The sequence below is a fragment of the Leopardus geoffroyi genome, chromosome A2, assembly GCF_018350155.1.
Source record: "Leopardus geoffroyi isolate Oge1 chromosome A2, O.geoffroyi_Oge1_pat1.0, whole genome shotgun sequence".
Classification (NCBI taxonomy): domain Eukaryota; kingdom Metazoa; phylum Chordata; class Mammalia; order Carnivora; family Felidae; genus Leopardus; species Leopardus geoffroyi.
The window spans coordinates 94,272,321-94,291,683 of NC_059331.1; the positions used below are offsets into that span (position 1 = coordinate 94,272,321).

Consider the following 19,363-nt stretch of genomic DNA (forward strand, 5'->3'; position numbering starts at 1 on the left):
AAAAACATTAAAAAAATTAAAAAAATATTATTTCATTTCACTAGTGTTAAGTATCTTTAAACCAGGACTCAACATAATAGTTGAGCTGTATTCTGTAAGCAGAAACTGTATCTTATTCACTGCTGTATTCCCAGTGTCTAATGCAGTATGGTCCTGAAGATACTAATGAGATAATGAATGCTGACTCATCTTTAGAGAAAATTATGTTATTTATCACCCCACATGCATGCAGCTGTGCCTGCATCCTCCTGCCCACACCCCTCCCCATCACTGTCTCTACCTCCTGCCTTGCTTCCTGGCTGCCACCATCGCCACACTGCTGTACTGAGGAGAAACCAACCTTGGTGCCTGTGCGCAGGATCTGTGGAAGCTCTGGCTTCCCTGACAGCTGCCAGGGAATGCATGGGCGTTAATGTCCTGAGAGTAGGGTTGCCAGGCAAAATACAAGACACGCAGTTAAATTTGAAATGCAGACAAACAATGAATAATTTTTTATTTAATTCTATTACAATTGCACGGGACTTTTTTGTTGCTAAATCTGGCAACTCTCCCTGAGGAGTGATCTTTGACCAAAGAGATGCAGCACAAGAGGGAGCTGGTAGATAAATTCTCCCTTCCTTTCCCGCAGATAAGCTAGCTATTCCATAGTATAAAAATGCTTAAGGCCTCCATGAAAACATCCTAGAAGACTGAGCAATTGGCTGCATTTGTTCCAAAGCTATGGCCAGCTCAAGTAACACCTATATTTGCCTGCCTCAACTTCTGTCTTTTCCTCACCTGCTTCCCAGAGAGAGTGCCCACTAATAAAGTGGCAGCAAGTAAATGTTTGTTTGTTTGTTTGTTTGTTTGTTTGTTTAAGGCAGGCTCTAGGGAACCTAGGCTGGCAAATTAACTTTGGTAGAGGATTCTTCAAATGGAAAATGCGACCTGACATAAATGATGTTGACAAAGTCGCGCCCAGGGCCCTGCAGGCTCAAAATCCAGATCACTTGAAAGCTCTGAGAGTGGATGCATCTCCCAGGGACAGATTCGTGTAGATCAAATGTATAGTGATTGTTAAATCAGAATAGTCATTTGTCATTTCTGTGAGAAATAATCAATGTCCTATAGGTAAGAATACCAGTATTGCCTTAACTAAGCATATTCTATCCTTTAATTTGTTCTTAGAAGAATTCAAATTATAGCCCAAAGTATGTTGGGATCTGTTATGGGATGAATTAAATCCCCCTAAAATTCGTATTAATTCATAGGACCTTTAAAGAGGTATTTAAGGTAAAATGAGGTCATATGGGTGGGCCCTAATCCAAGGATAACTGGTGTCCTTAAGAGGAGATAAAGGGGCACCTGGGTGGCTCAGTTGGTTAAGCCTCTGACTCTTGATTTCTGCTCAGGTCATGCATGAGCTCATGGTTCCTAAGAATAAGCCCCGCATTGGGCTCTGTGCTGACAGCGCAGAGCCTGCCTGGGATTCTCTCTCCCCGTCTCTGGCCCTCCCCCACTCACTCTCTCTCTCTCTCTCCCATTCTCTCTCTCTCTCTCTCAAAATAAATAAACAAACATTAAAAATAAAAAGGAGATAAAGACACTGAGGGAAGACCATGTGATGACAAAGGGACAAATGTCCACCTACAAGCCAAGGAGAGAGGCCTCAAAAATGAAACCAATTTTGGACACCTTATGGACTTCTAGCCTCCAGACTGTGAGAAAATAAAATTTCTGTTGTATAAGCCACCCAGTCTGTGGTATTTCTTTTGGCAGCCCTAGCAAATTAATACAGAGTCCATGGAATTGGAGCAAGTCAAGTCAGTTATAAACCTTGAAAAATTAATGTCATTGGAATAAACTTGTCTGATTAATCCTGCTCCACAATAAAGACAGTTCTATCCTGGGTTTACTACACTGTAACCCCCACCATGTGAACACAATAGTTCTTTTTAGTTCTAAAAGCTGGAGAACATTTTCATTTCATGGAATATTCCTAAGTCACAGGACTGAAACTTTGGTTAGGTACAAATCACTCCATAAATTCATTTCATTTACATATTACCATTTAGTTTCTCCATTAAACATGAATAGCTCTTCTATCTTCCTATTTAAAAGTCACTTGCAATTTGGATTATTAGTACATTTTTTATTAGAATAGTTGACTTCAGAGGTGGCTGATCTTTTACTTTTGTTCTGTCCCATGTATTTATTACTCCCAAATTTGCACTAATGATTCTGTCAGAAAGAGGTAATTATTTTTGTTTCTCTTTAAAGCTTTGTTTCTGTCACAAACTGAAAGATTTTTTAAAACACTGAAGTAGATAAAATGCCAGCTTTATATGTTTTCTTTCTGTTACATAATTCCCCTAAAGCTAACCTACAAAGACTATACTCTAATTACATTTCTTATGTGCTATAAAAATTCTATTTAAAATGAATTACTCTGACTCACAAAAGAATAACATTTGTTTGAACATTTGGAACATCTGGCATTATTTAGAGACTACAAATTCATATGTAATCTAAAATACTTACTAGAAACATTCTTAAGTTGTGCTAATGAATAATTACAATTTTACTAAATATTGCTTAATTAGGCAGTGTGCAAACAAGTATCAGGAAAAAATATCAGAAGAACAATGTTATTTCTTAATACTACATTTATTAATGTTCAAAATATCCTTAGTTTCAGTGGGAATGCAAACTGGTATGGCCACTCTGGAAAACAGTATGGAGGTTCCTCAAAAAGTTGAACATAGAACTACCCTATGACCCAGCAATTGCACTACCAGGTATTTACCCAAAATATACAAAAATACTGATTCAAAGGGGCACATGCACCCCAATGTTTATAGCAGCATTATCGATAATAGCCAAATTATGGAAAGAGCCCAAATGTCCATTGATTGATGAATGGATAAAGAAGTGGTGTGTGTGCGTGCGTGTGTGTGTGTGTGTGTGTGTGTGCGCACACATACACAATGGAATATTACCCAGCCATCAAAAAGAATGAAATCTTGCCATTTGTAACAACATGGATGAAGCTTGGTGTATTACACTAAACAAAGTAAGGCAGAGAAAGACAAATACCCTGATTTCACTCGTGTGGAATTTAAGAAACTAAACAGATGAACATAGGGGAAAGAAAACTAGACGGAGGCAAACCATAAGACAGACTCTTAATGACAGAGAACAAACTTTCTGATGGAGAAAGGTGGGTGGGGGATGGGCTAAATGGGTAATGGGCATTAAGGAGGGCAGTTGTGTGAGCACTGGGTGTTATATGTAAGTGATGAATCATTAAATTCTATTTCTAAAATCAGTATTATGCTATAGGTTAACCAGAATTTAAATAAAAACTTGAAACGTTAAAAAAAAAATCTGAACTAGAACCAAAAAATAAATAAATAAAAAATATACTTAGCTTTATTTTAAAAGTAAAAAATGTACATAGGACAACATATTATTAAAATGTCAAGTTAATCTTCAATCTATAGCTGCTTTTAAGGAATTGCAATTTGTAACTAAACAGATGTTTAATTCTGCAAAAGTGTTATCAGACTGAAACATTTCTATTCTCCATAATTTATTTCTCATACATTTCTCTACTATTAATTTATCTTTTTGCTGAGATAATTTACCATTTCAATAGTTAGTCATTTTACCCTTAGATCCTTCTGTGTTGTGGTGTCAGGAAACTGTCCTGTGCTCTTAACTTAGAGTCTTCAAACAATACATTTTAAAAGGTTCAGTGAAGGATTAAACTTAAATCCTTTACTGGGGCCCTGGGTGGCTCAGTCAGTTGAGCATCCAACTTTGGCTCAGGTCATGAGCTCATAGCTCATGAGTTTGAGCCCCACACTGGGCTCTGTGCTGACAGCTCAGAGCCTGGAGCCTACTTCGGATTTTGTCTCCTTCTCTCTCTGCCCCTCCCCCACTTGTGCTCAGTCTCTCTCTCTCAAAAATAAATAAAATATCAAAAAAAATTAAATTCATTACCTAATATAAACAATTAAAGCTTTTTAAAAGCTTAAACTTGGTGCACTTAACAAAAAGAAAAACAAATATTATCACCAGTAAGAAAACAAAGGAAATGGAAAATACACAGATGGATACTCACTGAAAGCCAATTTTATGGAGATCGTTAAAACTACTCCCAAATAACATTAATGAAAATATACACGCATCACGCTAGACCAGTGCTTCTCAATTTCAATATGCACACTAATCACGTGGCAGTCTGGTTAAAATGGAGATTCTGATTCAGGAGATCCATCCTGGGTAGAACTTCTGTATCTTAACAAGCCCCTAACTACCTAACAATGCCTATGTAGGTAGTTCAAGGACCCATTTCGAGCAGCAAGGACTTATAATTTACCTTACTCTGGGTAACTTATGAAATGCCTTAATTTGGCTTCAGTTAAAATTTAAAAACCAATTTATAATCGTTGAAATCTTTAATGTACATTTGTTGAGTACCATTAGCCTGACTAAGAGCATAACATCACTTAGGAACTTGTTACACATGCAAATCCTTGGACCTCCCCTAGGCTTAACTGAAGCTGACTCAGGAGGTGTGGTGCAGACAGTCGGTTTTAATTAGTTTTCCAAATTATTCTGATGCATGTTAAGCTTTTAGAAACATTACTCTAGATACTATGCTGAGGGGTTGGGGTGCAAATCTGGGGAAGTGACTTTCCTTGCTTTCAAAGTCTCTAGAAGGAAGGGGTTGGGCACCTGAGTCAATAAACACCATTAAGTATGTGGTAAGAACAAAACCATAATGACAAAGTGGCATCCAACAGAGGATGTAAAGAAGGTTCCCCCAAAAAGTCACATGAGCTGGGTTTCACAGGGAGCTAGATATTTGAAGACAGTCTCATGTATAACAATATGCAAAGGTAATGCAGGAAGAAGCTTGGAACCTTCCTGAAACAACAAATAATTCACTCAAGATGGCTTGCATGTGGGGTGTTAAGATTTCCATCCTGGTTGCCTCTCATTTGTCAAATAATAAAAACAAATACCCTTAGGGGCACCTGGGTGGCTCAGTGGGTTAAGTGTCTGACTGCAACTCAGGTCATGATCTGTGGTTTGTGGGATTGAGCCCTGTGACAGGCTCTGTACTGACAGCTTAGAGCCTGGAGCCTGCTTCAGATTCTGTGTCTTCCTCTCTGCCCCTCCACCATTCACACTGTCTCTCGCTCTCAAAAATAAAATAAAACATTAAAAAGATTAAAAACAAACAAAAACTAATACCATTAGAGCTAAAAAAAAAAATTACAAAGTTGAATCTATTAATTTCCTAGGTAAGGGAACCCCTTCCTATGAAGAATTTCACTGACTTCACTGAGCAGGAAAAGAGTTTTTAAGTGCTAGAAAGGGAGCATTCACAGGAGTCATGCTAATTAAGCATTGGGAACTGGTACTGTGGATATAGGACAGAATGAATATATAGATTTGTAAACAATTAAAGTAAAATAAAAATCTTTTTGTTCATTTGTTAGGAAAGTGTCTGCAATTAAGTCCAGTGAGGAGAGTGTGACTTTCCAGTCACTGAGGTTTATGGATTCTCATCAGATTCACCTTTTGTGCTGAAACACTATAGTCAGTTGATAACTCCCAGATAAACTTTGCTTTAAGTGGAAAATTTTTTTTGACAGTCCCTCCTCTTCATCTTTACTCATCCGGAGATGCCAGGCTCAATACACAAAAGATTAAACAAATCATCCGACTGTCAGCTCTCCACTACTATCTTGGTTTTGGGTGCCATTCTCACAGGATCCCCTTGTGTTTACTCAAGTGATTTCAGTCTCCTTTTGATATAGTTTACTTGGAATGTGCAACAGCAATTTAGCTCATGTTAATACACTTGACACAACCTTTATACTCTCCTGGAGTAATAGCAATCTTACACCTATTGGACCCACCTCTAGGTGTTAAGGCCTTCAAGGAGCTCTAAAAACGCCAATGAGTAAAGATAAAAGGAAAACAAAAAGAGAGCTGAAGTCCAGGCAAGGGAGTTTCAAGAAGGGGAGAAATACTAGAGATACGTACAAGATGAGGACAAGAAAGGGTCCACAGACTTTGGCCACATGTAGTGGTGACTCCAGGGCACTTTCAGGGGATAAAGGATGAGGAAAGTGGAAGAATGAATATAAGTGAGGAAATGGAGACTAGAAACGCTCAGTTCTCTTTCAAAAAAGCTTGGTTTCTTTGGCTATGATTTACATCAAGTGCTGGCATGCCCAATCTAGTTTTTCCATTTCTTTTTATTTGTGTCATCAGAAATGTCATTCAGTGTCTGAACTGGTTAAAGAAACTTAGAAATGACTGATCGACCAGCTCATTCTACAAATGAAGAGAGAAATGCTGAGAGGTGAAGTGAAATTTATTTTCATGCAGGTTGTTATCCGTAATTTTTAAGGCAATAAACTTTATAGATAATATAAAAACACATATGAATCTTGAAGAGTTTCTTCAGGCTAAAAAAAGATGAAAAGGTTTAAAGGACTTTAAGATATTTTCATAGCCATGGCCTTTGGGGTGATTAAGTTATACTGATGATTATCATAAGCAGCTTTCCATTAAAGTCGTGACCCTCCTTGTGTCATCACTCAGGATACAATGGATAGATAACAGTAATAATAAAGATAATGATAATATTGACCATTTACCTGGGTACTTAAGTGCAAAACGCCAGTCTGCAAACTACCATCTCATTCTGTCTTCTCACAGCAATCCTGTTGACAAGAAATGTTAAAAATTTATGAGAAAGGGGGAAACGTGGGGCTTCTAGATTCCATGATTTGACTCAAAACCTCTAACACTGTGTACTATGCCTTGTTTGTTATTTAACTATCTGGTAGAGCCACGAAAGCACAGAAGAGGGAAAAGGCAGGGATTGTAGGTGACACGGGTCACTCCTCTGAGGTGAGATAAACTGCTCCACCTCTAAAACTACCTATCCATCACCCATCACTCTTACAACCCACATCCACCCCTCATCTCTCCACCCACTCTTGCGTTACTTTAAGGCCCGGCGCAAACTAGCAAGACTGAGAACACAAGACGCCAAACTAACACGCCACTGCCACGTACCGGGGTCGTCTACTCCCGCCTCCCTCCCGCCAGCGACCAAACTGAGCTCCTCGCAACTTGGAGGTGCCTTTAGGGTTTGGGGTAGTTTGGCTCCCCAGGCTTCCGTAGGAGCCGACGCTTCTGCCACGCCCCCCCCCCGACCCCGCCCCTAGCAACGCTCTGGCTTGTTAACAACCCGCCAGCCCGCGGGAGCCGAAGTCCGCCGGTGGGCTGCGCTGGCTTGATAATAAGGGTGGCGTCGTGGTGGCCGAGGCCACTGCCGGACTCCCGAGGCTTTTCGCGACCCTAGCGGCTCTCCGGCGGCTTTCGCTTCTTGCTGGGGGGGGACTCTGTGGATCTTGAGGCTAAGGGAACTGTGTAGGACTGGAGGACCACCCCCGCCCTCCATCCCTCCCTCCCTCCCACTTCAGCCATGTCGGTAGCTAAGGCCGCGGGGACCTCCGAGGTCCCGGAACCGGGCCGCAGGAACAGGTCCAGCAGCCCTCGCCAAATCCCGGTGGTCGGGGTGGTGACGGAGGACGAGGACGCACAGGTATGGTCGGGTATCTGTGCTTTGGGAAGTGTGGAGGGGAGGTTGGGATCTGGGGGGGGGGGGGGGCGGGAGAGGCCTGGGGGCAGCAAAGGGCGGAAATGGGGGCCGAAGTGGAAACAGTCGGAGCCCGCGGGACTGAGGTTCCCAAGGCAACGCCGATCCTTCCGAGAACTGCCGCCGGTGGGAGGGTCCAGCTGTCGTCAGCCAACCTGTCTGGGGACTGTGGCGCGAGGTTCTCCCGCATCGTCCCACTAAGCAGAATAAGCAAGGTTTTGCCGCTTTTCTTCGAAAAGTGTGACCACGAAGGGCGTGGGAGGAAAGGACACGTTTGTAGCAAAATCATGGATTTAATGAGCATTTTGTTTGCAATGGGCTTGTACGTAGATACCTGTTAGTAAGTGATGTTCTTGACATAGGGGTAAAATCTCTCGTGTTTAAATTAGCTCCCACTTTAAAACCTACACCTGGAGGGAAGGAAAATCTGTCAAAATTAGAAAGTAGCCTCATTTTCATATGAAATTGGAGGCTGGTTGTGGAGCCGGAGTTGAGAGAGAACAGAATTTACATATTTTACTGTACTTGTATTTGGTTTTGAGTTTATTTTTATTAGGAATACAAAATTAGTTCTTCTAAGTTGGTCTGTTGAGATGTTTCACTTCGGAACCCTCGGCTAGATCTCCATTCGTGGCGGAAGTGTTTGTGAACTCCACGTCGTTTGTTTCATACTAGGGTTCCATTGCCCCTCCCTGGAGAGTATTGATCAAACCCTAAAGCGTGAATTCTCTGGAGGAATCCCACCCTACCTCTTCACACTGATGTCGTGGGGTCACTATGGGAATTCCTGTGGAGGTTTTGCGAGTCCCAGGCTGCGTCAGGAACCCTGTCTCCTACGTCCACATCCTGGAACCTTGGAGAGTTCCTTGGGAGTGGCCAGTTGACTGGGGACCTCTTCTTTGGGAATAAGATTGAACTCCCTGAGGACTCTCTGACATTTGCACGGTTTTAACTGTGGGCAACAGCACTTTTGCATGAGGAGGAACGGGGAATTTACCTTATCAGTTTTGTGGACGTATTCCAATAGGGTAGGGAGAAGAAAGACTTTCAGGAGCAGCAGCTCTCCACTCCCAAGGCTGCAGGGGGGCTCAACGTTACCGCCATTGTCCCAGGAACCGGGCGCAACTGAGAAGTAGGTGAATTTGGTATCTAATGGCTCTTGTTCCTTCACTCGCTGTAAAAGAGGTGGCAGGGATGGGGGGCAAAGTTACACGAGGCAGGCTAGCATGGGCTAAAAAGAAAAAAAAAAGGGAAATGCTTTTAACAGGCCAAAGCCAGAATAGTCCACAACATATCAAGTAAAGCAAAACTAGTAAACCTGTGTATATGTGTGTGTATTTTCTCCCTTCCCCTTTCCCTTTCTTTTTTCCTTTTCTTTCATTATTACCCCTCCTTACAGAGCCTTGGATTCTCTTTCAGGTAGAACTATTTTTGTATTAATTGGAGTTCCTAGCTTGTTAATAAGTACTTGGAGAAGCATTAATATTTTTCAAAGTACTGGAGAAGGCAGTTTCTACCAAAAGAAATGAGATAAAAACTTTTTTAGAGCTAGGAAAAATGATCACTCAACCTTTTTGGGTATTCTTTGTAGTTGTTCTTACAAATGAGGCCATGAGAAGTTAACTGAGAGTTACTTAGTTTCTTTAATCGGAGTGAGGTCTAGCCATCTTTGCCATCATTGAAATGATAACCTTTTAGACCTCTGCCTCAGACCAGTAGAGGAAAGACTCATGGAACCCTTGGAACACTTGAGAGACAGTAAGTATATACTGGTAGCTAAAAGTGACTTTGGAGAGTCTACCTCAATGTTTTAAGTCAGCTCCATTCTATGCTTGAAATCACAAATTGTTTACCTTTATCTATGTCCTATTTTTAAAATTATTTATTTTGAGAGAGAGAGAGAGAGAGAGAGACAGAGAGAGAGTGCATGAGTGGGGGAGGGCCAGAGATGGGGAGAGAAACCCAAGCAGGCTCCATGCTATTAGGGCGGAGCCCAAGGCAGGGCTCAAACCCACCAACCATAAGACCATGACCCGAGCAGAAATCAACAGTCGGATGCCTAACTGACTGAGCCACCCAGGCGCCCCAATTTCCTATTTATTTTAATGTTGTTTTCATTCTAAAGAATCAGAAGCCCTCTAGAGGTGCTTCTCAAAATTTAACGTCCATTTGGAAAACCTGGGGATCTTATCAAGATCAGACTGTGATTCTGTAGGGCTGGGGAGGAGCCCCGGATTCTGCTTTTCTAACAGGTTTCCAGGTGATGTCATTGCTACTGGTTGAAGGACCTCATTTCCCACCTGAAGTAGCAATGCTTAATTTATTATAGCTGCAGTAAAGTATGAACAGTGCTACAGAGTTTCACAACATTTAACTCCTGGATAGCTGTAGGAAGTAGTTTCATGTGGATTCAGATTATAAAACAAAATAATAACAAAAATAAAACAAAATTCAAACCCTACCCCCACTGTTCCAGACTGTGTGTTAAAAAACAAGAGATGCCAAATAGAGTTTTAAAAGAACTACTTGCTCTCTTTTCCTGTCACCACAAAGCTTCAGTTGATCTTGGATGAATGTCACATCCTTCTAGTCAGCATCTCTTCATCTCTTCCCAAACTGCTTTCCATAAATACCACTTTATGGTCCTCCTTCCTCCCTCTGAGCCTCACCCCTCTTTCAGGATTCCACAGTAGTTTCTTATCCCTTACGTCACCACACAGAATTACCCTGATCAAATCACTTAATACTCTATTTTCTATAAAGCAAGCCTGTTTGAGAGGAGCGTGCCCCAAACCTGGGTGACCATCATAGTCATCTGAGGGGTTCAAAAAACTGTACATAGCTCATTCCTAACCCAGATTTACTGACTCATAATCCCCAATATGGAGTCTGATACTTTTTAAAAAGCTGTCTCAAGGGGCTGGGTGGCTCAGTCGGTTAAGCATCCGACTCTTGGTCTCAGCTCCGGTCATGATCTCTCCATTTGTGAGTTCAAGCCCCATATCAGGCTCTGCCCTGATGATGTGGAGCCTGCTTGGGATTCTGTCTCCTTCTCTCTGCCCCTCCTCTGCTTGTGCCCACCCACTCACTCTCTCTCTCATTCTTTCTTTTTCAAAATAAATAAATTTATTTTTTTTTAAACTCTTGAGTGATTTTTAGCCTCAAAACCACTGAACTAGATGATATCCGAGGTCTCTGCCTTCCCTAAAGTGCCTCAGGTCTACTTCTCTGTTGTGTTTTCAGGGTTTCCCAATGTATTATTTGTACTTAATCTGTACCAGATTCTCAGTTTAGTGTCACCTCCAAGAAGATAGAATTCTTGCCTGTTGTCTTTTCCTGTGGTGTCCCCCATAATCTTCCAGTATTCCCCAGTAGCACAGCACAATATATGGTACACAGGAGGTGATATTAAATATTTACTAAATGAATGCTCTTCCCCCTTTTCTGAATTTAAACCTTACCCTACCTCCCTACTCTCCAACGTAAAGTACTCTCCCAATAGGAAGCATTTATTTTCACCCTCACAGATCTTCTTATAAATGAATATAGTCGTAGGTCTCAGTCACACCATTTGTCACCTAATTATCACTTGTGTTATGTTGGCAACTGTTTCGTTTGTCTAAATTTTGCCTCTTTCCCTAGAATATGGATTCCTTAAGTGTAGGAAATATATCTTAATACCTATGTGTCCTTCCTTCCTTGACTCTGAGCTCAGAGTAGAAATTTAAGTTCATATAAATAACTTACAAAGCCTTTTGTGTTCCACACTGGCCTCCTGGCTTCTCTTCAACCTTGCTGGGTGTATTTTATACCTCTGCCTGAGGGCCTATGCACTTGGTGTGCCCATTGCCTGGGAGTTTTCCCCTATTTTTCATACCTCCTTCAAGACTTTGCTGAAATGTTACCCTCTCTGTGAGTCTTTTGCTGACCGTTGCTTAAGCATCTTAACACTTCCTACTTTCTTTCCTCCAAAGATATGTCATCTTGTAGTAAACTATATAACAGTGATTTTTGTCTCCTCCAAAGCATATTAATTCACTTTAAATTTTTTTATTTGTGGGGTACCTGGTGGCTCAGTCGGTTAGGTGTCCAACTTTGGCTCAGGTCATGATCTCGTGGTCTGAGTTGGAGCCCCCCACCCCCGTCAGGCTATGTGCTAACAGCTCAGAGCTTGGAGCCTGCTTTGGATTCTGTGTCTCCCTCTATCTGTCCCTCCTCCACTCATGTTCTGTCTCTCTCTGTCTGTCTCCCTCAAAAATAAAATAAACATTAAAAAACTTTTATATGATTATAGGTAACATGATGTTACATTAGTTTCAAGCGTACAACATAGTGATTTGACAAGTATATATATTACGCTGTGCTCACAAGTGTAGTTACCATCCGCCACCATACAATGCTGTTACAATATCATTGATTCTATTCTCTATTTCATCCCTGTGACTTATTCATTCCAGAACTGGAAGCCTGTATCTCCCACTTCCCTTCACCCATTTTTTCTATCCTGTTCCTCACCCGCCTTCTCTCCATTGGCAACCATCAGTTTGTTCTCTGTATTTATAGGTCTGATTCTGCTTTTTATTTGTTGATTTATTCATTTGTTTTATTTTTTCATTTTTGAGAGAGAAAGAGAGAGAGAGAGACAGACAGACAGACAGACAGTGTGAGCAGGGGAAGGGGAGGGGCAGAGAGAGAGGGAGACACAATCTGAAGCAGGTTCCAGGCTCTGACCTGTCAGCCCAGAGCCTGATGTGGGGCTTGAACCCATGAATTCTGAGATCATGACCTGAGCTAAAGTCAAACATGTAACCGACTGAGCCACCCAGGTGCCCCTATGCATTTGTTTTTTGTTAGATTCCACATGTGAGTAAAATCATATGGTATTTGTCTTTCTCAGTCTGACTTAATTCATTTAGCATAATACCCTCTAGGTCCATCTGTGTTGTCACAAATGGCACAATCTGATACTTTTTATGGCTGTGTAATATTCCATTACATGTATATACCAAATCTTCCTTATCCATTTGTCTATCAGGGATACTTAGGTTGCTTCCATATCTTGACTATTGTAAACATTACAATGCTACAGTAAGCATAGAGGTGCATATATCTTTTCAAATCAGTGTTTTTGTTTTCTTTGGGTAAATTCCCAGTAGTGTAATTATTGGATCATGTGATAGTTCTTATATTTTTAACTTTTTGAGGAACCTCCATACTGTACCAATTTATGTTATTGCCAACAGTGTAGGAGGATTCCTTTTTCTCCACATCCTCACCAACACTTGTAATTTCTTGTCATTTTTTTTTTTTTGCTTGTTTTTAGCCATTCTGACAGGTATAAGGTGATAGCTCACTGTGGTTTTGATTTGTATTTCCCTGATGATTAGTGATATTGAGCATCTTTTCATGTATCTGTTGGCCATTTATATGTCTTTAGAAATGTATTCTATTTAAATAGAATACAGCAAAAATCCCCAAATAATCCAATTAAAAAACTAAAAAATGGGAAAATAAGTTTATCCTGTAACTGTAAGTAAAGGTCTAATTTTCTTCAAAACAGTTTATTAGACTTGATCTTAAAATGTTTTGTTAAATGTTTTTACAATTCTCTATAAACATCTTATGTTAACAGCAATTATTTTCATGTTTACATCTGTATGTCCTCTTTTGCTTCATTCTGCTGTGTGATCTCATTTACCCAAACTCTTCCAATTATTACTTTAAGTCTCTGATTTGGAAATCTCTACCCTCCAATTTAACTTATCTCTAGCCTCAACGCAGGCCTCTTCCTCCAGCCTTCCCTGTCTCAGCAAAGGGTGACACTACTTCTATAATTGCCCAAGCCCAGGAGCATCATCACCTTTTCCTCTCTCTCCCATCAAATCAAATCACTCTTTAAGTCCCACAGACTCTACCTCCTTGATGTTTTTCCTTCCATTCCCTGTTGTCGGCCTGGGTTGCCAGTACCTTAGTCAAGGCCTCAAGTTACAGATGTCTCCTACCTTTCCAGTTCAGCCTAGACCTTTCCAGTTCAGTCTCTACTCAGCAAACAAAATTGCCTTTTTATTGTTACACTCCTCTGGTTAAAGCCTGTGGAAATAAAGACCACCCTGATGAGAATAAGCAGGCACTATTTAATATACAGAGCTTGCTATATAGGAAGTCAGCCAGCATTACTTACATTTGGCAGAGACTCTAAGGCAGGCAGGGAAGCTTTGTAGTGAAAAAAGGGAAAGCTTCTGGTATGCTCTGTTTGGAGGTTGTTGCCATGGGGAAGCTGGAGGTGGGCTAGCTACAAACAGGGCATTCTATGTGATTGATTTGGGAAGCATATTTGGGTTTCTCTGGTGGTCCTACATAGCAATATGAGGGGCAAAAAATAGGGAATCTGGCCGTCATTGCCAAATTCTGACTTTCCTGAGCAAATGGCTCCTGGGTTTGGTTGCTGCAGAGATTACAGGCTAGAGTTCTGTTGCCATAGGTAGTCTGGCCATTGTCTGTTTATATATCCAGTCTCTCAAACCATTCAATATTTTTGAAGATCTTTAGCATAGGATACGTACAAGGCATTCTGTAAAGTGGGGTTAATAATAGTATCTACCTCATACAATTCAATTAGCAAATACGTGGAAAGTACAACTGTACCTGGAAATAGACATCACCATCATTGTTATGATCATTATTGTTATTATTCATGATTTGACCTCTACTTACCCAATTAGCATCATCTGTAGCCACTGTCCTTTGCACTATATCTTCCTCCCCATCCTCAAAATGCCTTTTCTTTTGCCTCCAGGCCTTCACATATGCTACTCCCTGTCTCCACCTCTCAAACCTTCAGTTCATCTCACAGATCCTACTCCTCCTCACCTCTCCCTGCCAATTACTTTTTACAGCAACTGTGTCATGCTTTCTGTGCTTCCAGTCTGTGTGCTTCCAGAGCACGCCTTTCAGCATCCAGGGAGCATTTTGTAGCTTTTTATTTGTATTACTTGTATTCCATGCCAGACTGATAGCTACTTGAGGTCAGAGCAGTGTTGTTCCCCACATTTAGCACAGTTTCTGAAACCTAGAAGCTGCTTCTAAATATTGATGGAAGGAGGAACAGGCTAAAGGAGGGAGGGCAGGAGAAATCTTAAAAATACAATATATGCTTAGCAAGTAACACACAGAGTAGCATGAAGTAATCAACATAAATCTGAAAGGAATCTATGCTTTAACCTTTACTACTCTCTGTTTCTTAATAAAAGTTATACCTGCTCACTTGGGAAAAACAATTCTGATAATACATGCAGGTATTAAAAAGAAAATGTTGCATTGACTTTTCATTTCAATATGCTTTCCAACCTTCAAAAACAATATTGCAGAAAATCCGAAAACAAAAACCTCTTTTTTCCAAGAGGAAGAAAGAAGACAACTGAGGTAGTGGCAGATGGCACTGAACTCAAATCTTAAAAGACAAAATTCTATTCATCAACTTTTTTGGTAACAGTAAATTTAATAATTTAAACAACTTAACAGTAAAATATAACAGTTTTTAAGGATAACCATAATACCAGGTAAAGAGCAGTATTTAGGAAATCTTTTTTGATTATTTTTTTGGTAAAAAGCATTTGGAGTTAATAAACTCACTCAGATACTTACCCTACAAACTTAAAATTAGAACACTTTACTGAAAATTGTTTTTTTGTTTGTTTGTTTTTTTTAAGTTTATTTATTTGAAAAAGACAGAGAGAGAATCTTAAGCAGGTCTCTGCACTGGTATTATGGAGCCGGATGTGGGGCTCGAACTCGAGCCATGAGTTCACAACCTAAGCTGAAACCAAGAGCAGGACACCTGACCAACTGAGCCACACAGGCACCCCTGAAAATTGTTTTTGAAAGACATTGCCTGAGATTAGAATATATGAGTTTGTAATTGTGAAAGGAAAGGAAATTCTAGACTTAAGAGGGAATAGAATAATATCTATGTAGACATAGGGAAAGATATGTATTATAGATTTAGGAATCAAAATACAATGGTATTAACACTAAGTTAAATTATATATTTATACATGTAAACAAAAACAGAAAGTAGCATATAAAAATAAATATATAAAAACAAAATTATATATAAAAGTAGATGTATTTAGATGATAGGAATAAGTAGGATTTTCTTCCCTTTTGAATTTTTTTATATCATCATCTTTTATATAATTTTTTTGAAGTTATTTTTTATTAAAAAAAATTTTAATGTTTATTTATTTTTGAGAGAGAGAAAGCCCACATGAGCAGGGAAGCGGCAGAGAGAGGGGGACAGAGTATCTGAAGTGGTCTCTGTGCTGATGTGTGTGCTCTCTCTCTCAAAATAAATTAATAAACTTAAAAAAGGTTTTAAAAAAAGGGAAGAAAACGTCATGCAACAAAGCATTAATCCCCAAAACTGAATTTAAAATGTGGAGATTTTTGTATAAGTACTTAAATTTGGGATGATAGCACTTCCTGTTTCCTTCTCCGCTTACCTACAAATAACTTCATATGCCAGGCCCAGTTTCTGGAGCTGGGGTGCCAGAAAACAAAAGTCTTTGCCTTGAGTGAGCTTTGGGGAGGGTGTGGTGGGGGATAAACATGCAAACCATTCTAGAACCATGATGGGAATTGTAGTGGATAAAGAACTTAGGGTGCTATGGGAGCACAAAGGAAGGACATTTGTTCTATCTTTTTCCTTCCCTTGGGGAGGCAATACCTGAGCTGAGTTTTGAAGCACCCGTGGGGTTTAACCAAGGGAAGGAAAATAGAGGAGGGGTGAGGGGCACTAATGGAGAGTAACTGAATGATTTAGATGGGTTATGTTCAGAATTGAGTTTTATTATTCACCATAGAGTAGAGGACTATGATGAAGGGTGGGAGAGTAGAGGCACTGAGAACAGCAGGATACATTCACAACTCTGTGAATAAATCAGTTGCGCTCAAGAAATATTTAAAATGTAAAATCTATAGAACTTGGAAATTCTGTTTTCTAATGTTGATGACTGTAAGAATGCTGGTACCACCTGAGAAAGGGGATACCTAGTTCAGGAAGATGATCTCCTACCTATAGTTTAGAAGCGAGTCTTATGTATATCTGCATAGACAAACTCAATGTATTGTGCATGTGTGGGATGTGGAATATATATGTACCGGATCATTTCATTTTCCAAAGCATGGAAGTGCGATTATTACAGGTGTTTTGAAATTTAAAGACCATAAGATTATAAGATAATACTAGAATTCAAGAGGCATTTAAAATATTTTTTTCAACTCCAAAATTTATTTACTCCTATAAGGTCTCATCTGCTTTTCATTCTCCCCTCCATATCTTTTATAGAAATTGAAGTACAGTTGACATGTAATGTTGCATTAGTTTCAGGTGTACAACATAGTCATTCCACAAGTGTATAGTTAATGCTATGCTCATCACAAGTGTAGCTGTTGTCTGTCACCATGCAATACTGTTAGAATACCATTCACTCTATTTCTTATGCTGTATGTACTTTTCATCCCTGTAACTTATTCCATAGCTGGAGGTCTCTATCTCTAACTCCCCTTCACCCATTTTGCCCATCCCTCCATTATCCCTTTCTCCTCACTATCTTTTTGTCATAAGATACTTTTAAGTTGCTGAGGGATAATATCATAGAAAAATAGTGTGTTTGATGTGATTTCTTGATTCTCATGACACAGAATTGTAAGAGTTGTATGTTTTTTAGGGTGCTTTCAAGACCATGGACCTAAATCGCGTCATCAAACTCCTTGAAGAAACTGATAAAGTAAGCTTTGAGAGAAAATTTCTCTACTGTATCACTTATAAACTATGATTTCCCTGAAAGGTAACATGTATTCCCCCAAAATAAGTCTTGTTTATTCCTTTTTGTTGAAAACATTTCAAATAGGAACATTTCTCATATTCAAGGACTGTTTAAATTTAGTATGAATGTGTTTTACCTGGTATGGAGGCTGGAGGAGATTTCATTTGGTTTTGTGGGATGGACAAATCCATGGTAGATATAAACAGAAGGTATGAAGAGTACAGGAAGACTCCTCCAGCCTCTATTAATTGCTTGTTACCAAAAAGGATGTGGGGAACAAGAGTAGAAAAAGTGATTCATGATGTACTACTTAAAATTTCCTGACATGAAATCTGGATATATACACACTCAGACATATTCATAAGTTAATCTACTTTGAGAGGGATCTTATACAGAATGGAATGGAAATAAAATTATTTCAGATCTGAGACTCAAAGTGGAGAGTGTAGGCATTGGGAGGAAGGATAATAAATGCATTTCATGCATGCTCACACACCACACTCTCCTGACATTACCCAAGAATCGATTGCATGCCTAAAAGCCAGCACACACTATAACATGACTACAGGATGAAGATTTCATGCTTTTAATATGTGGAAAATGGGTTGATCATGGTAGAGTCAATCAAAAAAAGTGTCTAGTGATTAGTAGGCCAAAAATTTAGTTACTGTGTTAGCATTTTTTAGTCTCACATTTTCACATAGAGAAAAAGCACAATAAAAATAATGGCCCTTATAAGAATAATTTATCTCTTGCTGGCTGTGTTTGTTGTGAAAGTTATTTTTAATTTTGAATGTGCCTTCATTAAAAAAAAGAAAACCCAACTACATAGAGTTCCAACTAGTTTTTAAATAAAGGTAGACCAAAAAAAAATGTATAGAAAATGCCACAGCTTCTTATGAACAATTTAAGAACTTTAAAAGGACAGTGTGATTCAGTTATGAAAACAAACATATCACTGTATTGAGTGTTGTTCTTGTTTCTTTGTTTTGTTTTAATTTGCTGAAGATGTTTGTGCCATTACACTGGGCTTGGTTTAGAGGTTAAAAATACAATTTCTACAGCCAGATAGCCAACTTTGACTCCTAACACCTCCAGTTACTAGCTAGGTGATTTTGGACAAATTAGCGTTTCCACTTGAGTTTCCTATTCTGGAAAATAGAGATAGTAATGGTACCTTCCTAATACGGTTATTTTAAAAATTAATTAAATGACATGTATCAATAGAGCATAATGGTGCATGGCATAGAAAAATGCTCAGTGAATTCAAGTATTGTTAATATTATTAATGGAAACAAATGCTGCTTTTATAATAATCTACTTTTGATTCTCAATTTCCTAATCAAATTAAAAAAAAATATTTTTAACGTTTATTCATTTTTGAGAGAAAGTGCGAACAGGGGAGGGACAGAGAGAGAGGAAATATGGAACCTGAAGCAGTCTCCAGGCTCTGAGCTGTCAGCCCGGAGCCCAGCCCAACACAGGGCTCGGATCCACGAACTGTGAGATCATGACCTGAGTCGAAGTCAGACACTTAACCAACTGAGCCACCCAGGTGCCCCTTCCTAATCAAATTTAAATGATATATTTATTTTTACCTTCACTGTTTGAGGAAATATTTTATAATGCTTGCATTATAATATAGTAACTTAATAATTAACAGTTTCAATTTACTTTCTTTTTATATTCAGGAAAAATTTTAATATCTCAACATATTTAACAGTACAAAAGAACTAAAATAGATAACTTGTTTTAGGATGATTTAGAAGAAGAACAACTTAAATCTGTCAAGAAACTGGTGCAGTGTTATCAGAATGGACTTGTATCCTTTACATATATCTATATCTGTATCTAGATCTTTATG

The 19,363-nt window shown here is 39.4% G+C and overlaps 1 protein-coding gene across 4 annotated transcripts in view; it reads left to right on the forward strand.

The window, feature by feature from the left end:
• Nucleotides 1–7,233: 7,233 nt before the first annotated feature.
• Nucleotides 7,234–19,363, forward strand: part of CFAP69 (cilia and flagella associated protein 69) — a 60,615-nt gene continuing 48,485 nt past the window's right edge. For 3 of the 4 annotated variants that reach the window (XM_045496987.1, XM_045496988.1, XM_045496989.1), the window contains exons 1-3: nt 7,234–7,618; nt 17,401–17,460; nt 19,256–19,321. In XM_045496987.1, the coding sequence (XP_045352943.1) occupies nt 7,499–7,618; nt 17,401–17,460; nt 19,256–19,321 (246 nt within the window). In that variant the 5' untranslated portion in view covers nt 7,234–7,498. Of the gene's footprint in view, nt 7,619–17,400; nt 17,461–19,255; nt 19,322–19,363 lie in introns of those variants that run through there. The other variant, XM_045496990.1, reaches the window with a different exon arrangement.